The 25,973-nt window shown below is 32.0% G+C and overlaps 2 protein-coding genes across 3 annotated transcripts; one reads left to right on the top strand and one right to left on the bottom strand.

Moving 5' to 3' along the window:
• The first annotated feature begins 1,206 nt into the window (after nucleotides 1-1,206).
• Nucleotides 1,207-7,722, top strand: LOC119579240 (probable signal peptidase complex subunit 2). 2 transcript variants are annotated; one of them, XM_037926978.1, is made up of 5 exons: nucleotides 1,207-1,305; nucleotides 4,783-4,863; nucleotides 5,713-5,846; nucleotides 6,118-6,279; nucleotides 7,244-7,722. In XM_037926978.1, exons 1-5 carry the CDS (start codon nucleotides 1,294-1,296, stop codon nucleotides 7,401-7,403), a joined length of 549 nt encoding a protein of 182 aa, XP_037782906.1. In that variant the 5' UTR covers nucleotides 1,207-1,293; the 3' UTR covers nucleotides 7,404-7,722. The 2 variants fall into 2 exon arrangements, with proteins under 2 accessions (XP_037782906.1, XP_037782905.1); XM_037926977.1 differs by having other exon boundaries at nucleotides 1,218-1,314.
• Nucleotides 7,723-9,293: 1,571 nt separating this feature from the next.
• Nucleotides 9,294-25,406, bottom strand: LOC119579610 (propionyl-CoA carboxylase alpha chain, mitochondrial-like). Its single transcript, XM_037927531.1, is given in 21 exon segments — nucleotides 9,294-10,390; nucleotides 11,128-11,233; nucleotides 11,599-11,680; nucleotides 11,917-12,053; nucleotides 12,221-12,280; nucleotides 12,282-12,365; nucleotides 12,367-12,402; nucleotides 12,668-12,804; nucleotides 13,200-13,344; nucleotides 13,634-13,645; nucleotides 13,647-13,783; nucleotides 14,094-14,163; nucleotides 14,335-14,485; nucleotides 17,194-17,288; nucleotides 17,610-17,848; nucleotides 19,075-19,117; nucleotides 21,952-22,178; nucleotides 22,431-22,496; nucleotides 22,664-22,670; nucleotides 22,771-22,965; nucleotides 25,312-25,406. Coding segments are annotated over 21 exon segments (2,217 nt in total). The 5' UTR covers nucleotides 25,384-25,406; the 3' UTR covers nucleotides 9,294-10,274.
• Between the last annotated feature and the right edge of the window lie 567 nt (nucleotides 25,407-25,973).

Genomic DNA, 25,973 nt, shown 5'->3' with positions numbered 1-25,973 from the left:
TGTTGTGTGTGTGTGTTAATGTATATTATATATATATATATTATATATATATATATATATATATATATATGTATATATATATATACATATACATATATACACACATAGCTTTGGGCACACATATATATATATATATAAATCTGCCTTCCCGTGTCACACTCTGTCTGTTGTTCTTGTTCATTCGCTCTCGCTTTCTGTTTACAAATGGCCTTGGTATTACCAGTAATTTACATTGGAAATATTACTAATAAACAAAACCAGAAAAAGAAAAATGAAAGTGCTGCAATATAGCTCCAATATTTTTGACAGAAATTAACGCTTGAATTTTCTTTCTATTATGCACTATATATATATATACAATATGAATATAGAAATGCCGTAGTTTATTCACTGAATTACAAACACTCGTACTTTCCACATCATTCATGACTGGAACAAGCTGTCACAACACATAATACACACAAATAATGCAGAAACCTTTCACCGACTTACACTAGCACATCTAAGAACACTTGCATAAAACACCAAAGCTTAGTTACCCTTGCTCTCTTTTCCCCCCAACAACCAACCCCCCATATAAGCGGATTGAAGTGCGCTAACGACTTTGCGCCCTATACGCTTTGTATTAGTGTGTGTGTGGTGTATTGTAGTGTTGTGTGGTGTGTGTGTGTGGTGTGTATGTGATGGTTGTGTGTGTGTGGTGTGTGTGTGTGTGTGTGTGTGTGTGTTGTGTGTGGTATATGTGTGTGTGTGTGTGTGTGTGTGTGTGTGGTGTATGTGTATGTGTGTGTGTGTTGTGTGTATCTAATATAGTATATATATATATGATATATATTATATAGCATATATATTTTTAATATAGTAATATCATATAGATACATGTTATATATACATGTATATATATACATGTATATATGTATATATATATATATATATATATATATATATATATATATATATACATTATTTATTTATTTGTTTATTTATTTATCTATTTACTTACTATTCATCTGTCTGTCTATATCTGTATACTTTTATTTATTAAGTCTGTAGCCTACACTGTGTACATGTAAACTTAAGGCTTGCTTTGCGCAAATAATTCAAAATACGTAAAATGTATCGAACGTATAGCATTGCGATTGGCCAGAATCTCAAAGATACACCAATCAGCGCGCTCCTTTTTTACACGTTCTACGCGCGAAGACTGAGCGAAAGCGTTGGCAGCAGAAGCGGTCGCGATCACAACAACGCCGGATCCCTGACAGCTGCTCTCGAGTGTTCACCTTTAAAACCATGGCTGAGAAGGTGATTGCGGTGAGATGGCGTGTTTATTCCTGTTCGTGTTGGTGCTTTTACGTGTTTTTGGTTAATTGCTTTGTGTGATTAGGTATCTGGAAGTGGGGAGACGGGCGAGATCGAGCTTTGCTTTGATGCTACATCTGGTTTTAGAAACATCACTTTTCAAGCAGTTTCTTTTTCAATGGTAGATATCCCGAGGGTATTATGCAGATGATTATATTTTCGCTTTGTGATTGGTGGAACGTAGGAAGATCTTATGAGAAGAGAAGCTAGCCAACAGATACTTAAGCCCTTATGTTCTTATATGTACCCCTGTAGTACAAGGTAAAGTTTGCCTGTAATGGACAGAATGACCGAAAATAAGACACCTCATCTATAGTATTACCCTCGGAAATTGATAATTAGGTGTGCAATATGTAATACTTTTGTATACATTTACTGCAAAATTTAATGACACTATTATAATCAATGAGAATCTACACTCACTAATTCATGAAGGAATTAATTTTTCAACTATGACAATCAGGCATTCCTGGACAGTATTTATATCATCAGATTTGTTCTTGAGTGATGAGAACGAATCTAATGATCATTTGTCACCTTCACCAGCTGAAAAAGTCCCAATAGCAGGCAGGGCATGAAGTAGGTCAGGGAAGTTACAGGGCATATCAGGCTGTAATAAGAATAATAGAGAGTAGAAATATGTAAAACAAGCACAAAAATCACTTAAAATTGGCTAATGAAACTTTACAGAAGTCTCCACCATCTTTGAAAGTCTACACACCAATGCACCAACTTTCGAAAAACTACAGGAATCAAACCTATCATTTGGTAAAAATCTAAGTGGTTTCACATAATCCAGATCCCCTGTGGTAATTGTACAATGCATCCTAACAAATAACAAACCTAACCCAACCGTGTGGGATTTATATACTACAATCTATTTATTCCCTAGTCAGGGGGCCTCTGCCCCTTGGACCTCTGTGGTAATATATATGCCTAGCAAGGGGGCTCTACCCCCTGGACCCCCATAATAATATATACGCCATGGAATTAAGGTGCCTAGCCAGGGGGCTACGCTCCCTGGACCCCTGTGGCTTTAATAACATATCATCTATATATTCCCTTGTCAGGGGGCTCTGCATCCTGGACCCCCAAGGTAAAACCAGATACCCTTATATAACGAACCACCAAACTTGTCTTTGCTTCCATGTATGGCTATAATTGCTTGGTTCCTAATCACTTTTTTTGGCATTTGGGGCACTTGGTGGGTACAAATGTCAGGGTGTGATAGATATTAATGTTTATTTGTCCATAAAAGGAAATATTTTTCACCGTTCAGTATTTGTCAATGAATGGTGTTGCATGGCCTGTCAAAGAAGTATAATAAAACTAAAAGAATGCATTAAATACATGAATTCAGAAAAGCAGATGCTGGTAATTACAAAATAAGCAGTCTCACAAGTGCAAAGTAATACATGGACTACTTGATAGATCGCAGAGTTACATGTCATTGTTTTGGTCCTCACAAGGTAAACATCATGGGGACTTAGAAAATGATGATCAATCTTCTGTCTTCTCTGACCTGTATCTCCTAAATTTTTTATTTGAGCACCTTTTGCCATAGATGAAATGTGTCTTAGTTTTAGCCAAGGTAACCACTCCATATACCTTTTTCTTCCCTAATCTTGATTGTCGTACATGGAAAATTTTCCGAAGAAAGTATGTCTACAAGCTTTTTGAAAGGTTAATCTTTACAGTATGGTTGCACTAAGTTAGGGCAAATTAAAGATGATATTCTTATTTAGGTCGTAAAGATGTAGTAGTGTGTACAAAAAATAATCTGCAGGCATGAACAGTAATACAATAAATACAGAGAAAAAGATCACTGGAAGCATGGCCCACATCCTAAGTTCCACTTGGCGCTCCCAGTTTCAGCTCTATTTTGCCGTGCATACCAAGGTGAAGACAGTATTTCCCAGGTGTTGTTAGGGAGCAGAGCCCCCCCTCAACCCTTCCCTATTCCCTTGCCCATTCTCAACAATGAAGGTTGTTAAATAAATTTTGTGACATGGAGTTGGGGGACTTAGTTTCTGGGAGGTGCATTGGTACTGTAAAGAATTACCGGTTTTTGGTTCAAAGGAATGTTTGTGGATTTCCCAGGAATGTTTGAGTAATAGGGACTTAATCTCAGAGGGGTGCAGTTTCTTTGTAAACATTATCAATACTTTTATTTATATCATTTGTGATGTAAAATAACAAGAGATTCATGCATGTTACAGTATTAATTGTGGAAAGAAGGAATAATAATTTCAATATCACACGAGATCTTCACTTAACTGAGCACGGCAATTTTGGTATAAGTGGATTCCTCACACCCTCTAGGACATGTATATGTAGGAATTATGCCACAGAATCCTACCCCCTACCCCCACAACCCTCACATTCTTGGTCTTGATAGCAGGGAATTTATGGGGTAAGATATGAATAATTTACACAGAATCAGTTACTATATTGTCAAATGCAGGGGCCTGTGTCCCCTGCGACCACCCATGGGGGGGCTGCCTCCCCCCAAACCCCACCCAGGAAAACAAAGATTCCACCACTTATTCACAGCAAGAGAGCATCAGACAGACTCGATTTTGATAGTAGAGAGTGATATGAATCCAACAATGCCAAAATTGTCACAATCGGTTGTAGAGGTATTGTGTAAAATTATCTTTAAAAATTACCTGTTGCAACCATCGTGTAAATCTATTGGATCAAACATTAGTAATTTTCTAGAACCAGTCCATATCTTAAAGCCCATCATAATGAGTATAAATGAACTTCTACCAGATTTTAGCTTTTTTGCCATTTTCCAATTTATATTTATCATTTGATTTGCTTTATCCAGAAGGTAATAGCCTGTTTTCCTTGCGCAGGCACCATATCATCTCTCTAGGTAGTCTATAACTCAATGCAATATTAATAACAATAAGTAATAGTTCTTCCAGTCATGGCTCACAGAAATTACATTCCACACACATTTATCGAAGGAAATAATGTTAAAGCCCATTCTCTTATGCCAAATGGGTCTAATTACCCTCCAAGAGGGCCCGGCAATTATGTATAGGCTGACAGTTTAATTTCAAATAAGGAACCAGTCCAAACGCTACTGTATCAGAATATTCAGTTCATGGGGAAGGTTTACTATATTAGCCTTTGTCAGAGTTTTAGAGTTAAATGGGCTATAGTGATCACTTCACATCTTTGGAAGATTGTGTGTATTATAGCTTTTTTCATTTTACAACAACTATGTTATAGTTTTTAAATCAGCAATGATCTGTCAGTTCTACAACTGATTTGTAGCTAAATTACTTTCTCCTTTTGCTTTGGATATTGCTTATGATTTTCTTTGTCCTTCATTTTCTTCTTCTCGGAATTTAAGCAATATATTATGTGTGCCATCTGTAGTCTCCTAATAGCGCCATTTCCTTGCAGACAATGGAAGAAAATCCACCAAAAGTCAACAAATGGGATGGGAATGCCTTGAAGAATGCTCTGGATGATGCTGTCAAAGATGTAAGTCACTGCATGAGCTTGGAAGACCCAACAAATGCTCTGAATTTACAGTATATTGAAATGTAGCTTACAGGTGTATTATCCTGTGATTTCATGAGCGATCTTAGCATTTTTTGGTGTGGAGTTTGACCTGTTTATAACCCATTCCTACTTTTAGGTCTGATACCATTTTGTGCTGTTTTTGGTTATTCTGTATTATACAGTAGACTGGAGCTAGAAGTATCAGAGGCTGTTATTCAGTGGTTATTAGTTTGCTCCATGTACTATTTCTCTGACTCGTAATGTTTTTAGCACGGTTATCCTCATTTTCTTACCTAATTGAAGTTGTTTAGTTTTCATACCTTGTGTTGTAATCAGTTACACAATTAAGGCTCATTCATAATATCAGTACATATATTAGGGAAATATGTATTCTTTCTCGTCAACACTCTGTTAGCCTGAAGCAAGTTGCGTCAAGAACAAAATTTGCTGTGGAAAGCAGGCATGACTTTTCTCAAAATTATCAATTCAAACTTTTTCCCTTATTTCTGCACAGTTTTTAAGAGTTGATAGTGCATATCATAAAGTTTATATTCCTGTGGGCAAGCAGCCAAAACAGGGAGAAGTAGGATGCATGAAATTATCATATTTCCTGTGATTTTTTTAATTTGATGTAAACAGTTACGTGATTCTAGGAAAAAAAAGTTATAACATTTATCTGAACTTTCATTTGTAAATTTATAAAAACACAAATGAATTATCTCCCTAGGACAACACATGTTTAATTACCTATAACCAGACCTGATAGTGTTAAGGTCTAGCTGCTACTTCTCTTGTTTTTCTAATGTTTCTCATCTCCCTTTCAAATAGGTTTTGCTGTCCCGATTCAGCTATGTGGAGAGCCACAGACTGCTAGATGGACGCTTGTTAATCTCCTCCATTGCTGTTGGCTTCTCACTCTTTGCTCTCCTTTGGGACTGGCTGTATCCTTTCCCACAGTCTAGGTAAGCTATGGATGTATGCTGTTTTCATTATGACATTGCTATAGGCCTGTACTATTGTAAACTGTAGCATTTGTAATCATGCATCTTATTCTTTTTTTTTGTCTTTTTGTATTATCAAACAGTCAGTATTATTGAGATTTGGTGGTATTTTCTGTAAGAATGAATTTCATTTGAAGCTGAGATACCAATGGTAAAGTAATATATACACATATAGGAAATTCTTCAAGATAGTTCTATAATATTTGTTTTTTCCCTTCTCACTATTAATTAGAATGGTAATGTGTGTGTGTGTGGTGGCCTACTTTATCATGATGGGAGTGCTTACCTGGTACACAACCTATTTGGAAAGAGGAATCTTCTGCACAGCTCTTAACAAAGATGTGGCAGGCATTGACCCTGACGATGTCTGGAATGCTTCATCATCACTGAAGAGGTAAAAATAGTGGATAGGGACCATTGATGTGATTTACTATTTAGCCACATCTTTTCAAGAAGTCACATGATTGCATTGGGATAGCTTTAGTATTTTTGTTTCAATTCATATAACTGCAATAGCTGTTCTTGTTTCTTGAAGCTTCTCATTTTCACTCTTATGTTAAATTTTTATTAAAATGGACTTGAAACACCTGTAAAAATGGTAATAAAAATTTAAACCAATATTGCACAGATTTTGCATGTTACCAGCAATAGTCTAGTGAGAAAACATTTTATAACCTCATTACACCTACTACAAAGAATATTCAAATAAGTGGATTTTGTGCAATTCTTTCTTGGATATTATGGTTAATACATTCAAAATGTGGTATGAGATTCTTTGGTAGAAAAAATAAAACTATAATATTTTCTTCCAAATAAACAGCATGTATCCATTAGGTGCTTGTATGTGTATGATCAAACTTTTTTGTTAAGACACTGCAACTAGATGTAGTATGTACGTACATGCCATGTCCACTATGATTATAGTTTATTAAATGTGTTTACATATAGATGACACCGCAAAGTTTAGTCATCAAGGAGTCACCTTTCATCTCAACTATTTACCCTTTTCCTCAATATTTGGAAAGCTTTTTCATGTTTTTTTGCTATCATTTTTTGAATGACATTATAATAATCAAGATGTCAATTATGATGATAACTATCAATATTAATAGCACTAGAAAGAATATTTTCCCCCAAAATTCAAGGAATGGGGAAATCATGTAATGTCACATTGAACCTGCCATTTGACTCCTTGATGAATGAGCACTTTTGGAATCAACTATGTGTAAACAAAATTATAGTGGACAGTAAATGTACCTCGCAGCAATGGGTTAAGAAATTAACATCAATTACAATATTACAAAGTTGTTACCTATAACAAGATGAAATAAATCAATTATTTTCTCTTTCTCCTCTAGGTTTGACAACAAGTACCACCTGTGCCTTTCACAAAAAACAGGGAAGACAGGTAAGGCCAAAGAAGCACGCACGGTCCTCACAGTCGAAAACTTCTTTGACGAGACTGGAAGGCTTCTTTACGGCTCTGTGGTTAAAGAAGTCCTCCGGCCTACATGCTGATGTAGAGCACAAGAAGAACTAGAATGGTGTCAAGTAAAAAATCTGCTGTATTACTTAACCGTATGTGAACTTCGTTACAGATTTAGAAAAGAGACTTAGGTCACAGCTGGAGCGATAAGAATCGGCAGTTTGCAACAGGTTATTTTTCTTCTCAGTTTCAAGGCTTTTGATTTATAATGTTATGTTTAGCAACATAAAGTTTACATATTTAGGTGGATGTTGATAATCTGTGACTTTTGTCATACAGTATCTGAGAAATGTCAGGAGTGAATGTTATTTTTTTTTATTTTTTTATTTTCCATCTATTCTTCAGATGAAAGCATCGCTGTCCTAGACAGTGGGTGCGCTTTAGTTCCCCAGATCTGTGAAGCTGTATGCATGTATTCATTCAAGTTATGTAAGACAGATTAGGGTCAAACTGTTTACATTATTTTCTTATAGATCCGTGGAATGATTTTTTTGAGGATTTGGTAAATAAAAGTTAAATAAATGTGGTGTTTTACTTCGATATTTTTCTTTAAATTTTCATCCTCTGTACTTTACTTGGTTTCCTTTCCATCCATTTGTCAATTTCAATTCCGTTTTTTTTCCAATGAATAGCAATTTATTAATCAACCTCCTTTTTATGCTGAAAACGGTTGAATTTATGCACAATCACTATCTCTAGGTAAAGTACTTGCTTGACTAAATTGAATAAGTAAAAGTGAAATATTTTTAAATGATTTGCTGGACCACAGGTACTTTATGAATATCATTTAGGGCCCAGCAATCTAAGTGTTTTAAAAGTGGATGTGTCTTGTCCTCTCTGCTGGCTTTTATGGTCTACATTATCTGACTGATAAACTTTTTTTTTTTTTTTTTTAGATTGGGAAAAACTTGTAGTTGAGTGTCCTAAATTTGCACATGGTTAGATTATTTTTGAGTTGCTTTACCGATCATATTCATGTTTCACTGATGAATGCATTAATTCAAAAGAAGAGAAAGGTTAACCTCACAGATTCATTTTTCTCCAAGTTAAATGTACCTTGGCAACTGTTGTGACAAAGCAAAAGTTCATAGTAAAGTAATTTTCTTCAAAATGAAGTTAATACACCTTAAAGATCATTTCTTTATCCTGAAGCTGCAAGGGATGGCATGTATGTATGTGACATGCCAGTGAGCCAATTATGAGTACTATCTGTCTCACTTGTTTACCCTTTTCCTTGATTCTTAAAAATATTTTCTGGTATCTAATATTGGTTTAGTAAATTTCAATAACACTATGAAAGCCACAAATAAGCGTCTTTCCCACAAACTCAAGGAAAGGTGAATACAGGTGTGGTTACAAGGTCTGCTTATTGACTCCTTTATGGCAAAACACTTGCAGAGCCATGTATGTGCAGAGACATTCCACAAAACAATACTACAGTGAACACATTTTTCTGGAGACTTTGGCTTAACATTACTCCTACTGAATATATGGAAGCAGCTTAATAGTTCTTTTACACCCTGAATGCAAAGTCCTTTTTGAGCAGGTCTTGTAAAGTAACTAAAAAACTAAGCCACTAATAACATACCAAAGCTTGTTACAAATAAGCTTCATTTTCTAAGCAGACAAGACCTCGTAGAAAGGAGCGTAAAATAGTCTGCCACCCAAAAGAACATTAGTCTTTGCTCCTCATAACTAAATATGATCTAACTTTACCCCTTTTTCATTCATCTGTGTTTTAAAATTGTTTGTTTATCATCATGTATCTGATACTCTATACCAAATTTTTATTTTGCCATTCCAATTTGTATGAATCATAAATGTCACTCTTATATTAGCGAGTGACAATGCATGGGTAGGAAAGTGCTTTTATTGTTTAACATGTAAATCATAAATAAGTCACTAGGATGAAATGCTTTAAATAAGCTAACTGAAACTTTATTACACTACAAAAATATAATCACTGGAAATGAAAATTTACAAACAAAGACCTGAAAATCTAAATCAAATCTTTCCTAACTATACACCACTATATGACATGATACTAGAAGACAATTTTTTTATTTTTTTACAATAAATGTACACAAAAATAGTTTTATTTTTTTCTAACAAGTCCAAAAATTTGTCACTACTCAATCTTTTCAAGTAATTTCTATTCCAAACTATTTCAACATCAACCTATATCATTAGATCAACTGCAATTGCATTAATTTTATATTACTTGGAAATTACAAGGTTTAAATACCAATATTATGAAGATACGTAACGGACAACCGAAAAATCTAAATTCATGAAATGCACCTTCTTTAATTTAACAGAAGTCATCATTTCTAAAGCTTTCAGTAGTCACACAGATGTGTATATATAAATTACACAATGCCCAATGATGTACATCTATTGTGTGCTTCTGACAAGTGAGTAGAAACGATCTTTCAGTAATTAGTGTCCATAATAGATTACCTTAAATTGAACTGTACACATATATTTGATGAAACTAAGCAATATCCATTACATACTAAATTGATGATGTGTTGCTTTGATATCAGCAATTCAACAAGGTTTCAAAATTAGCTACACACTGGTAAAGTGGCTAAATTGCTTCAATCTTATTATGTATGTAACCTAACTTCAAGTTTACCTTTAGTTGTTGATTACTCACTCAAGGGGGATTCCTTTATGGATATCAAAAATAAGTAAATTTACAATCCTAGTTGATGGATGCAGAAAATACATGGTTATTTTAAAAATAACTGTTAAGACGTGAAATAATCTTAAAAGGCCAATCTTCAAAATACAGCTGCATTTCTTGCAATCTCTCTCTAACTCAAACGCTACACAAAAACCTCCTGTTGCTCTCACACCAATTCATGAACTCCAAATACTACACAAATTTTCATGTTATTCTACTCTAACTCGACTAAAACTTGCTCCTCTTCAACGGTCTCTCCTTCCTTCACGTGGACGGCTTTTACCTTCCCAGTGGCTGCAGCAACCAAGGAGTTCTGCATCTTCATTGCCTCTGTTGGAGAAAGGAGTTGAATGTAAATAAGGGTGTGTCCACTTCAGGGCTGGGGTGTTTATCTCAAAACCCCTCATGGGCCACTTTTCATTTCAGCTACCGTCTTGAGGGCCAACAAAGAGAACTTATATATAAAGTTTTTTTAAGTAATAAATTTAAATGATGACAATAATGGTAACAATATGTATTTGACATTATTTTCCATTAAAGTGATAGAATAATTATTCTTGTCATCCCGTGGGCCACTTGTGACCATTTCGAGTTTGGCCCATGTATCATGAATTTAGATCCTGCTTTAAGGCTTCAATGCTTTCAATAGGGGTAACCCCACTTTTTAACCAATGATAACAAATGACATCAATACATATCATGGTAAAGGGTTAACCATGACAATGATTTCTGTGGTTCCAAAACAACAAGCCCTCAAATTACAGTAAAACCACTCAAAATCAGCCTAAACCCTCATTTTTCAAAAAAAAAAAAAAACTTGTCTAAAATCAAAGACAATGAAAACATTTTTTTTTTTGCAGTTCTAATTTTTGTACCATAAGGGCAACTTTAACATCAAAATCAGCATGATAGTTACTGCCCTGATTATATCCAAGCCCCATGGTGTTCCATGGGTCTGGTATTATAAGATACCTTCACTTGTGCTTTCATACATATAATGCCACTTACTATTAGGTTACTAATATAATAATTATGTCAAGGCACAACTCTGCTCCACATATACTCACCAATGACACACACTTCCTGACCTTCTCCAACCATATCTCCTGGAGCACAAGCTATGGACTTCACCAAGCCAGGCATTGGAGACAAAACTACTTTACTCTGGTCAACCTGGAAGATGAAACATTTGAATAAATTCACAGTGCACATTATACCAACTTCAAGAGGAGAACCAAAATCAAGTTTTCTTTTTTAAGATACCTTTATGCAAAAAATTACTAAAATTTGCATGATCAAAACATAATTGTTAAATATGTTACTATTTTCATCCAAAATATACCCTCTGGCTCATTAAATATAAACCTTAATCCATAATAACTTTACCAAGGGCTAACAATACACACATACACCTCAAGACACATTTACACATTCACAATTTCTGAACTATAATTATGCAAACGCTATGAAAAACAAAAATTAGTAATAATCATTCAATTTTATTTTCAGTTCCTGTATAATAATGAAGACTCCTGTACCTTGGGTTTCTCTGGCATATAAGAGAGGTAGCGATGGGCTGTATCTGTGACCACAGTGGTTTGGAATGCTGTTCCTTTATATCTGGGTAAAGAGAAAACATGTACAAAAAAATTCACATTTATAGATCTTTTAATGCCAAAAAACTACAAATCAGGCTGTATATGACATCTTTCAAATATGTTTGAAATATAAAGAGAGGATATGTTCAAACGGTCAATTAGGAAAATGCTATAGAAATCATGTCCATTCTATACACAGAACAGCAAAATTTTATAATAAATGCAACTTCTGTTGCCAGTAAATCTTATATAACTTACCTTATTCTGATCTCACCACCTGAGCCGAGCTTAATGAGCTGAACAGTTTCTTGTTCCCCGTCAATATTAGCTTCAATAAGGGGAGAAGCAAGATCAAAAGCAGAGTCCATAGCCACAACCCTTCCTTCAACCTTCACCTGAAAGAGGGAAAAAGTATGATTTTCTTAATGTTGACAAATTACAATATAAAATTAAACCTTAAACAAATCTAACATGTATGATCTCTCTGTATGAGGGAAAAAAGAACTTTGACATTATACAGAACACACAAAAAAATGCGTGCTTGAAAATACTCTTCACTGACCTTGAAAGTACCATCCTCCAATTTTACTTCACAAGGGACGTCTTCACCAGCAACTTTAACTCACTAAATTCCACGATGAGGGGATTCGGCTATTGACTTTAATCCTTTCAACATTCACAAAATTTCTGGATCTAAGTGCATCTTTTCACATAAACTGAAGCTAACACTGCAGTAAGATCAGCCTAGGATTGAAGAAATATACATACATGTATTATACACAGACATACACACATATTTGTAGCTCAAGTAAAAAAATGAAATGAGACAAATTATATTTCCTTGGACAATATAATTATGAACCAGAATGTAATGAAAGACATTAAAACAAAATATCTGTAAAATCTTCATATAAAAAAAAAAATATATATAACACATTCAACAACACCCAATGACATTGCATTTGAACATATGAAAAATGATAAAAAAAAGCAGGAGTTTTAAATTTACCTTTTCCTTTGATGATAGTTGCTTCCCCTTAAATCCATCAGGATAAACCTCAGGAAGGTAATTGGTTGAAATATTTCCTGATACGAAGCGTTCCTCAGTGAGGATGTCTCTTAGCAGGGGAATGTTATGTGTCACACCTGGCAAGACATTAATTGTAAACTTATATTACCTATTTTCTTTTAATTTTATTTTGTGTAAAAAAAAATTACTATGCTATTCCTCTGACAAACAAATATATATATATATATATATATATATATATATATATATATATATATATATATATATATATATATATATATATAAATCTAACCGAGAGTCAAATACTTTGAACTGTTTTCATTTGGAATTATATCATCTTTCACAAAGGCAGTAGGGACAATTACTATCATATGAGAATCTCTTTCCAACTGCAATTTGAACTTAACCCCTATTTCTCAGTGCATCACCATGTGCATTAATGAGTGTATGCATTATGTGCATTGCCACACATGCATTTACTGGATAACTAAATATTGTAAAGGTTACTTACCCCTAATCACATAGGCATCTAAAGCCTTGATACTGCGCTCCAAGGCTTCTTCTCTGTTGTCTCCATAGCACACTAACTTACAGATCATTGGATCATAATATATGCTAATTTCACTTCCCTCTTCAATTCCACTGTCACAACGAACCTAGTGGACATCCCAAAGATACCATTAATTTTCTTATTCAACAATTTCTGTATGACAAATATATGCTCACAAAGTTAATTACTGTTTCTCATGAACATCAGTATCCTTAAAAAGAATATCTGCATACATTAACCTCCCACTAGCCTCAATATGTATATAAAAACTCAGTTAGTATATTCTTGCTAAAGGAGATTTACAATTAGATATATCAGGAATATAAAGTTATTTACTTCAGCATAAGTATGATAACTTAATGAGACCATGTTCAGCATATTATGCAAAATATCACCTTTGGGAGATGGAAGTGGTTCCTGATATTTTGATAGCCGACCAATAGATGGGAGGCCAAAGTTCTTGAAAGGATCCTCAGCATAAACTCGACTCTCGATGGCCCAGCCCCTTATGGGTACGTCTTTCTGGCTAATTTTCAGTGTATGTCCTATGACAAAGTAAACAGACATGTGCCATCATATCAATTCTATTGCTAAAGTTTAAAGCTCATTATTTACTTGAACAATTTTATAATAAATACTGTATCATTTCATTTTTTTCTTCTCTGGGTCTGCAAACAAGGTGAATAACACAGCTAACAGGTGGACTCATAATAACCACAGACTTAACTATTGTGTAAATGTTGTGCTGGCATCATGAACAGAGCTCACCACTCACAATATCCTTTACATTGAAGAAAAAGCACAATTTTATCAATTCTTTAGAGAGCCTAATCATGAATATCAGATGATACAAACCTTTAGCCACTCTTATCATTTGGTGCACAAGGTCAACACCAGTAATACACTCTGTGATGGGATGCTCCACCTGGAAAAGGGAAGACCCATGTTCTCAGTCTTGTAAACAACTCATCTATATAAGCAAAATCTTGTAGTTTGATATTATTCAACTCATCAAATTGCTTTACACAATTTTTTTTATAATACAAAAAAAAAAAAAAACATATGGCTCTATGAAAACTATTTGAATGAAAATTACCTGCAGTCTTGTATTCATCTCAAGAAAGTAGAAATTCTTCTTGGAGTCAACAAGAAATTCAACAGTTCCTGCAGATGAATATCCAATCTGCTTGGCTAATGCCACAGCCTGCTCTCCCATAGCTTTTCTTGTTGCTTCATCCAGAAACACACTAGAAGAAAATAAAGGATATTATTGTAACTCAATCAATAGTTGATCAATACATAATGTTTTCTGATATAAATCTAAACCAAACTGATAACTTTGTATCCAGGGTCGGCCAAAAAAAAACAAAATAAATAAAAATGAATAAATAAATGCCAAATGAAAAGTGGATTTAAATGAAAAATTGAAAATAGATGCATAATTACACCCGCTTTATATATCTGTGGAACTGAACACTTAAAACTTCCTTTTACAAATCAAAAAAAATTTCCACATTCCATTAAAGATTAACTTAAAGGGTTTTACTTGTATTGAACTGTACTCATTTCTGAGAACTAGAATATTAAAACACTTCCTTTTAAAATAAATAACAACAAAAAATTTACATGCTATTAAAAAAAAGGAAATCAAAGAGGTTTACCTATTACAGATTATCATATTTATATACTGAAGTAATAAATCAGTTATTATAGCCTGTCTCGAAAACAAAAGCACAATGAATTAATCATCTTCATTTGAAAAGCAGTTCATGAAAACAAATTATAAATTCATTGAAATTTAAGTTTAAAATCTTTAAAAAATAAAAGTTTAATTTTAAATCTTATAACAATGGTTCTTTTATGCATTCTGATCATTAATATCATCAAATACATCCATTTTGTGTGCATTCATGATTTTAAACCAAAACACAAATCAAATTTTCTGACTTTCCTATCATCAGCTGGTTTCTTGATTTTGAATGTACAATACCATAGCTTGAAAAAACTCTCAGTCCCTGATGAAGATGCCACTGCAGACTGTAGTTGATGTGCTGCTGAAATTACATCACTATCCAACACATTTCAATGCATCTTCCACCATTCTATAGCTGATATACACTTGGTCACAGAATCACTTAACTTAATTGCACAAAAAGGAGCCAATTTGGTTTGAAATTTCAGGGATGGAACTTTCCATTGGCATAGTCCATTGTGTTATTCACTTCTGCACTAGGCAGTTTTCATTAAAAGGAAGGATGAATCAAGTTCGTATGAAGATGAGTTTGTGTTATGACTTGGCAAAACCTCTTTTTTGCAGCAGTTACTGCATCTCAGTCAATTGCATGAAGTTTGTGATTATTTCTTTTCATATGCTCACTGTGCAGCATTTGCACATTTATCACTGTCCTATTGTTCAAAGCCCTCAGCTATTGGTTCTAGTCATGCAAGTAGGTCCTCTGCTGACCATTTCAGTGTTAAGTTAGACGCCTCTCTAACTCTGACATCAATCTGCTCTCTATCAACTTCACAAATTTTTGAGAGCTAGCCAGTTCCTTATGTGTATCTTCAGAGTTACACATGGTATTCTTATCATGTTTTGAGGCATTACAAGACATTGTCCACCTTCCTGGCAGTATTTTGCAGAAGCATAGTGATTGTTTCAAAAGTATTTTACTATATACACCACACGCTCTTTAATACTGCCAATTTCCAGATCATGAGCCAGCTTCAGTCCATTTCCCTGTTCTAACAGTTTCTTCATTTTGTTTACATTAGCTGTGTTATATGCCACAGTGTTAGGAACATGGCAACCAAGTTCTTTACACTAATGAATTCCTCTACTGATAGTTCTAATTGTTCTCTGAGATTTCATTTTTGCTACTATTCCTTGTAACTCATCTTTACACTGTTTGCATATAGCTCTCCATTCTTTCCCAGACATCAAAGGAAATCTGTTAAAATGTTCCCACACTGGATCTCTCTTCCTCCCAGATGCATTAAGCCTTGTGGTCAGTGATATCTCTACACTCTGGCAGTTAGCTCAGGAATGAATGGCTGTAAACTACTACACAGTAGCACAAGTCCAGCCATGTCATAGCATGATATATATATAGGAAGAGGAGTCAGGACAGAGTGATGCTGCAATCCTAGCCAATGGCTACCGGGCTGTTTGACAGGTTTAAATACTTTGTAACCAAGTGAAAAATGATGAAACATGCTTTAAAAAACACTCCAAAATGTGTCTTAAACTAGACTATATAATAGCTATTTTTATGCTGATAAAGAGAGAGAGAGAAAAAAAAATCTGATTTAAATAAATTTTAAAAATCTGATTTAAATCAAGATCTTCAATTTTCTTTTTCTTAATATACATACATAAAAAAACTGTTGTCCCATATCTCCTCATCACATTGTATCTAGCCTACCATAAACTTCTGAACACTTTTTGACAATATCACATCAATATAACAAAATAAAACCCTGTGAAATACCCTATTCCTTGTGTGCTTTGAATATCTCATCAGAGGATCTGTTCTGAATCTACTTCAATAGATGTGTTTTTGAGGATCACATAAATGGAGGAAGGGATGCCTAGTCTAATGCAACCTTCACTTGCCTGGTAGAATATATTAAAATTGGTCTTTTCTTTTTGAGTTAACACTTTAAAAACTAGTGATTGTTACATTAACTGCAGCTCATAAAGTAATAAGACAATGTTTTTACTTGTGTACTGAAATCTTTATATTCAAAGTGACTGATGAAAATAGCTGCTAATTAGTTACAAAAAGATTTCTGTGCTAAATTTTTTTTACCATTTTACACTTTTCTTTAAATGACAGACCGAAAGATAACAGCGTTGCTTGAAATAAACATTTCAGTGTTATACAGAACCCTTACTTAGAGGAAGACACTGAACATAGAAATTCTAGAGGAAATATTGTCCTTTATAACATACCTGGGGGCCTCTTCTATGACTTTCTGGTTGCGACGCTGGATCGAGCACTCGCGTTCATTAAGGTATATCGCATTGCCGAATTTATCACCTAAAACCTGGCAAAAAATTATTACCCATTAGGAGTATTATCCTGGATAAAAACAATAGTATGATAATATATTGTTATTTAAATTTCTGTTGACAAAGCATAAAATTACAACACAACAGAATCCATAAATTAGTAAATAACCCCATGAGGCTTCTTCTAAAGTTATTATCTATAAAAATACTTTAATACTACCATCAACATTAGCATTAAAAGTGGGATCATTCATCTGTCTTTTTTTTTTTAATTGTACAATCATATCTTAGTCTTCCCTGATGTTTGGGTATATTTAAACATAACAAACACACCAAATCTGAGAACATGTACGTACTTGAATTTCAATATGCCTTGGATTATCAACAAACTTCTCTACCAGTATTCTGTCATCCCCAAAGCTAGAGGCGGCTTCTTGTGTGGATAGTTTGAATCCCTCACGAGCTTCATCATCATTCCAGGCAATGCGCATGCCCTTTCCACCACCTCCAGCAGACGCCTTGATCATCACTGGGTACCCAATGTCGTTACTGATGCGCACACAGTCCTCAGCATCTTTCACAATACCATCAAAGCCTGTGAGAGTGAATCAAATACTTATTATCTTCTTGTGAGAGTGAATGATTCTTAATGATCATCCTGTACATTCATAATCATTTCCTTAAAAATTTGGCTATCCAGATTAATAAAACATGAATTAAAACATTACTCTATGATAATAAGAAATAATAATAATAAATAACAGAAATTGTACTAATAAATAAACTATCATATTGGAAAAATTACTGCTTTTACTTCTTTAATCTATTAATGTTACTTTCTGAGTGTCAAAATATATATATCTTCTGCCTGCAATATTGTAACAAGCACTTTTACTGCCCCTTTTCTGAATAATTTACATATAGCACTTCCAACAATAATTATTATATTTCCTTTCATTTGCAAAGAGCACAGAGTAATTATCCTTACTGAAATTTATCTGCCTGTATCACACTGTTATTTAATCTCAAAACAAGCTATGTATACCTAATCTCAATAGAATCAAAGCATAGCTTATATCAACTTTTTGCCCATCATAATTCCAAATCAATGTTCTCATAATTGCTTTGTGAAAAATACTTATAAACAATAAGCTGCATCATAGAAAGAATGGGACAGTAACCTACAGTCAAAAGGTTAGATCCAACGAAGGCTGGATATAATTTGGCCTCGAGTCGTACTGTGCCCAAAATTGAGAAACTCAAATAACATAAAGCATCAAATATCACTCTGACTACTATAAGTATTCATAAGGATATTGCATCATATAAATAAAGTAGCCATTATTTGAAATTCAATTGAATGTAGCAAAAGACAGTTCTGGCCCACAAACATACATGGCTTCTGGGAGAATAACACTGTAGAGCACTAATTTTAAAAGGTTTGAAGTAAAGTACAGCTATGTTTAGTAACTAAACTATTAGCTAACTTGTAACTCAATAAAAGACTCTCTTATCTAAAACAGACCTTACACACAGGATGTAATTCATATTTGGTTTGAATTAACTGGAACTAAGAGACAATTGCCAACAATAACAAGGATATTTACATTCCATTCACAATACTATTTTTCTTGTCCTTTATTCTCAAAGTTGTCAAAAGGACTATCATCGCAGTATCAATATTAACACTGTAAAATCACAAAATACCATTTCTTCATCAATGAATGCCATGTACTGCCTCTCAGAGTGAATGCTAGAGTATTCATTTCTTTTTCTCTTCATCAACTGCTTTTTCACAACAAAAGTTTATCCACAGCCTACCTGGGATGGTATTGACTCCAGCTGCCATGGAATTTTGGATTAACTACACCCAAAGTTTAAAAGCCTTTTTGGGGGCCTTTAAAAGCCTAATTCCCATTGAAAACCCTTTTTTCACTTTAAACCTATCCTATGAATCCTTTGTACAAAAAGAAGAAAAAAAAATTTTTTTTAAATTCCAAAAAGACAAAACAGCCCCCACAAAACACCAGAAAACCCCAACCCACAAAAAAAAAAAAAACACAAAACCAACAAACACACCAATAAAACCTACAAAACAACCATACACATACAATAAATAAATAACAAAAAAAACCAAAAAAACACTAACCCCCCAAACAACCAACCAAAAAAACAACACCACAACAAACACACACACAACACCACCACATAATATTATTTAATATTAATATATTTTAAAGAAAAAAAGGAGAAGAGGGAGGAGAAGGAGAAGGAAAGAAAGGAGAAGGAGGGGGAAGGAAGAATAAGAGGAAAAAAAGAAATAGGAAAGAGAATGTGAAAAGAAAGAAAAAAAATTTTTTAATAGAAATAATAAAAAAAAAAAATAAAAAAAAAAAATTTTTTTAAAAAAAAAAAAAAAAAAAAAAAAAAAAAAAAAAAAAAATAATAAAATATAATATATATATATAATAAAATAAAAAAAAAAAAAAATTTTTTTTCCCTTTAAAAAAAAAAAAAAAAAAAAAATAAAAAAAAAAAAAAATTAAAATAATAAAATAATAATAAAAAAATTTTTTAAAAAAATTTTTAAAATTAACAAATAATTTTAATTAATTATATTTATTTTTTTATTTTAAATATTATTATTATATATTATTATTATTAATAATATTATAATAATTTTTATTATAAAAAATTTATTTTGTATATATCTTAATTTATTAAATATATTTTATCTTTTTTTTTTTCCCAAAATTTATTATCTTTTTTAAATTTCTAATATTTTTTATATATATTTTATCCTTAATATTTAATATTATATTTATATTAATTATAAAATATATATACATTTAAAAAACATATATTTTTTAAAATTTAAAATAATATATTAAATTTAAAAATTATTTTTTTTTATACAAATATATATAAAATATATATATAAATATATAAATATATATAATATATTTTAATTTTATATATAATATATACATAATTACATTAATAATAATAATAAAATTAATATATATTTAATATAATATAAAATAATACAATTATATATACAGACAAACATAATATATATTTATATATATAATATTTTATAATTATATAAATATAATATACCATTATATACTTAATATATTATCCCCAAACAAATATATATCCACATATATATACAATATTAATAACAAAAATATATCCCAATATATACTACACAAATATATATATATTATAATATATATATATATATATATAATATATTATATATAATTGGGTTTTGTTTTTTTTTTTTTTTTTTTTTTTTTTTTTTTTTTTTTTTTTTGTTTTTTTTATATATATAATATATATAAATATTATTATATATATAATATATATTATTAAATTTATATATATAAAAAAATTATATATACATAAATATAGTAAAATGTATATTAAAATTATATATATATATGATATATTTATTATATATTATATATAATATATCAAATTAAAATTTAAAAATTAATTTTTTTATTTTTATGTTTTTGTTTTTTTTATATAATATCTAAAATATATATTATAATCATATAATATAATACAAAATTAAATATATTAATATATAAAAAATATAATAATAATATATTATGTTATATAAAAATTATATTAATATTAAAATAAATATATATAATAATACATATATAATAATACTATATAAAATACATATATAACATTAATACATACAAAATATAATATACATACTATAATTTTTAATATATACATAAATATACAATAAATACATAATATAATATATATACAATTATTAACATATATACATTTTATATATACATATATATACATAATACATATACATACATACATATTTTTCAATATATACTCATACATAATACATATAATACATAATATATAAAAAAATTTTACATATTAAAAACTAAATAATAATATACATAATATAAAATTATATCCCAAATTTTAAATATATAACATATTAATAACATAATATTATATATTATAATACAATATATATACATATTATATATAAATATAATATAAATATATTACATATATATATATACATATATAATACATAAAATTACATATATTTACTTTAATTACATTATATATAAATATAAATATATATATACATATATATAATATATATACTTTAAAATATACATATAAAATTACAAATTTTATAAAACATATTATATATACAATATATACTTTATAAAATTAAAAAATTTAATACATATTAATACAAAATATATACATATATATATACATAATATTACATAATTTTAAACATATATAACTTATATATACATATATAATATTACACATAAAATATATAAATATTTTATTATACACATTTTAATATTACAATATAAATTATATAATAATATTAAACATAAAATATATACATACTATATAATACATACTATAAAATACATAATAATACTACATACATATTATACATCATTTTAATACATACAATTACATACTACATATATATAATATAATATAAATATAAATATAATTAATCTTAAAATTTATATATAAATAAAAAAAATATTCAAAATATGGGCATCACCTGTAGGTTGGATACCTTATACTTTCTTTCACATCCTCATTTCCCTTAAATTCTAGCCTTTTCAGATAAGTCTTGTCATTAGGCTTCTCATTTATCACTTAGAGCCAACAAACCTGGGAGCCAGTGGTCTTGATGGCATCCAATATTCTGTCCATCCGTAGGTAGGAGTCTCGAGCCTGGGCTGGTTCCCCCACAGACGCCATCACAAACTTCACTGGGGGGTTTTGGGTGAGTTTAATTGCCATTATAAAATTATGATCTCCAATCATGGAATAAATAGAAGCATTTGAACATTTCCCACATATTTTATATTCACTATCCAATATGTCACTGCTGAGACCTGTTTATATTATACAACAATATATCACAAAATTATGTTTAACCCCTAAAATCTGGATCACGTAGCCACCATGAAAAAGTTTGGCTTGAGGTGAGTGACGTGAACATGTCATGGGAAAATCTGGCTGAGGGTGACTGTCGTTTGCCATCATTAGAATTTCAGCTGAAGGTTGAGGTGACAGGAATGACTTGCCATGAAAACGGGGTCTTTTAGGGGATTAGACCAGGGGGATTTTGGAAGGGACTTGCTTACTTAATTTATAAATAGTGGGAATACCGCAGTGAGCCAGCTGGGAAAAGTACACGGTTTTTGGACTACCTAGTGAGATGAAATGGAGTCTTCATAAGGAAAACGGGATAATACCATCTGGATAAAGCAATTCAAAAGACAAAATAGACACTGGAAAAGTGAAAAAGAGAAAATAATATTGCAAGTGGGAGGCATGCAGTCTTGTCACTGTACACTAGTGTTCATGTGCGACTGACCTACAAACTACACATCCATAAGAGTGGCTGATCAAGGAATGTATTTTCATAAATATCAAAATCCTTTATCCTAACACAAACAAGGAAATAAATGCATAGTAACTTACTGCATTAGAGTCAACATCAGAGTGGATGGCGACTGTTTTGATACCCATCTTCCTTGCCGTTTTGATGACTCGACAAGCAATTTCTCCTCTATTTGCAATCAGTATCTTCTCAAAGGTTGGTTCATTGGTATCAATTGGATCTGTGGTGTATATGGAGCATCTTCTTGCTGCTGATAATGTGAGCCCCCTTCTTCCCTGAAATTCACAAGTTAAGCTTTACAAGCAAGACACTGAAGAGTCCCTGGGTAAAAAATTTGGATATTGCTGCTGTTTCCTTGTAAACAGAATCACTGAACTAAAATAAATTGTTTTGGCAATAGAGACTGGTTTCTAATTCAATGGTAATATATAAACAAATCCACATAATTTTTGCATGGGTTAGGTCTTGTTCATGATCTAAGCCAACAACGGAGACTTGTGTTAGTGTAGGAAGCACATAAATATTAATAACATATATATCTCTCTCCCTCAGCATGAAGTTTACATAAATATTCACATGATACTCTTGTGTGAATGCTATTTATGGAAAAGAGGCATAAAAAAATATAAGCATTTTGGTCATACATTTCTACTAATGAAAAACTAACATGATAATGCATATCAAAAGTCATAATGTTCACTTTGCTTTATGATATCATCAGGATATATGAGTAAAACAGGTAGGCTATAGACTTTGAAGGATAAATATTTTGCACCAAATGCATATGCACGAAGTTATATTGACATCAAATTTGAGGTGTTTACTCTAGACATACAATCTGGCCACAAAATATGATCCCAAGAAATAAATAAATAAAAAATGCTTTAGACTATACTATAGCTGTAACAACCCAGATAATTAAGTACAGTTTCTGAATTTCTAGTTTTGTTTGCTGTGTTGACAGCAGTAACTATGTGCATTCATAAAAGTGTCACAGTTTTACAGACTAATATTACTAGAGGTCACCAGAGTTAGTCAAAATATGAAGACACCACTAGTCATAGTGTAATTAAAGCTCAAAAGTTGCAATGCCACAGTCCACAATCTTAGATATCTTGAACAACTGGAATAGAAACATTTGAGTACACTTCCTGGGTAAGTAGAATCAAGTAAATATCCCCTAACTAATGGCTGTTATTGTAACTCTTGTCCCAAAATTAACTGAGTGTATCTTATGCTGGGTGTGAATATGGATACTCAAGATAATATAAAACTACAGACTACAATGTTAAACATGACAGTACCCTAATTAAGGGAAGACTTATTTTGAAGGGGCAAGATAGCTAGTATGGTAAATCAGAAGGCAAGCTAAGTACCTTAGGTGATAGGGTTGAGGAAGAGGGGTCAGAGGGCTTGCCCATGGTAGGAAGGGGGTCCCAAGTAGGCTCTCTTTTTCTTTTTCCCCTTTGCATGATTTTTTTTTTTCTAAGTATGTAATTTGTTTTTCATTTTTTTTATCTGTTTGCTTTGAAGTTTGGCTAGGTGTTTCATTTTCCAACATCCTTTATTTTTTAATCTACTATTTTCTTCCTGTGTGTCCCTCCCTCTCCAACCTCTAATACCCCATATGTACCCATTACTGAGGGGAAAAAAGCAGCACCAGCAGCATTGGGCTATGTAAGAGAATGCACTACCCTAAGGCAAAGTGAAGATAATAATCTTGTAAAGGATAAACAGTTGTAGTCATTGGTACACAAACATAATGCCAAAAATAAAGGAAAAAAGATTACGGAAAGCACCATCATGAGTGGTTAAAGATTTGCACTGAAAATAATTATCATATTCTTTCTATTCACAACAAAATACATTAGTAAATATGAATAATCTGTGAAAGCCATGGTTGTCATACATGAAAAATTACCATTTTTGCTCTCAACATAGACCTAGCTCGAAGCAGTTAACTATAACTAAAAGCTGGCTTTCAAATCAAGATTGCTAATGGAAATGGTAATCAGATCTCCTCAAATAACAAGGTCTAGAATCTATGAAATCTATGGATTTTGTGCAGAAAACATCAAAACTGTCTCAAAAGCAAGCCACTACCCTGTTACCCATATTAACTGGAATTGGTAATAATGGGGGGTTACATAGGGAGGGTTTGCCCTCCTGTCTTGGGAATAAATTAGAAAGGTTAGGTTTAGATTGGACTTCGTCTCTGGAGGGTACGCTGTTCTCTTAAATAAATACCAAGAAAAGTCGAGAAAGCATAAAAATCAGGGTATTTTACCCCGAGGGCTTAAATTAACAGTACTATGATCCGCAACATTTTTTCCCCCGTCTAACCAGGGGAATAAGAATCCATTACAAATTAACTCATTATCACAGGCATGAGTAAAGCCCCAACAACCGACCAACAATCTATTAATAGTCTATCACGAGGCCGTAAACCTGCCTTCAGAGCATAAAGGAGCCAAGCACAGCATAGCCACACAAGCCGGGTCTCAAAAGCCTTCAACTTGCACTCCTTTCTACTCGATGCCAATGGCGTCTCACTTATTTTAACCCTTAGTTCTCTTAATCGCATCTTTTGCCTCGTATCTCTCACATCCTAAAATACTTACATTTTTGTGATAGGCCAATAAAGAGGCACGAAGGAGGCGAGAGAAGTCCTTGGTCAACGCCGTGAAGGCCATGTTTACGAGACCCAGCTGATATTTAGGGATCATGACTATAAGGGATAATATGCATTAAAAGCATAATGTAAAACATAAGAACATGATGTAAAACAAAAACGATGTCAAACATAAAAACATGATTTAAAACATAAAAAACATGATTTAAAACATAAAAAAATGATGTCAAACATAAAAAACATGATTGAAAACATATAAGAACATGATGTCGAATATAAAAACATGATGTCAAACATAAAAAAGTGATGTAAAACATAAAGACGTAATGTAAAGAAATTAATGAATTGGTACGGATTTCTGATGAAAAATATTTCCAATTGAAAGTGTGATTAAGTTTACTTTGTGCCTAATAAAAGATGTCTAGAAATAATGTATATATCTATCAACCTATCTATCTCTATGTGTATACACACACAAAAACGCCCAACCACAAAACACACCCACCACCCCACACACACCAACACCACACAACACAAAATTTTATATATATTATATAATATATTAATATAATTATATTATATATATATATGACTCAAACACACACAAACACCAACACACAAACAAACACCACAAACCAAACCCCCCACCCT

The sequence above is a fragment of the Penaeus monodon genome, chromosome 12, assembly GCF_015228065.2.
Source record: "Penaeus monodon isolate SGIC_2016 chromosome 12, NSTDA_Pmon_1, whole genome shotgun sequence".
NCBI lineage: Eukaryota > Metazoa > Arthropoda > Malacostraca > Decapoda > Penaeidae > Penaeus > Penaeus monodon.
Note: the sequence above shows the minus strand (reverse complement) of the source record. Positions and strands in the feature narration are given on the sequence as shown.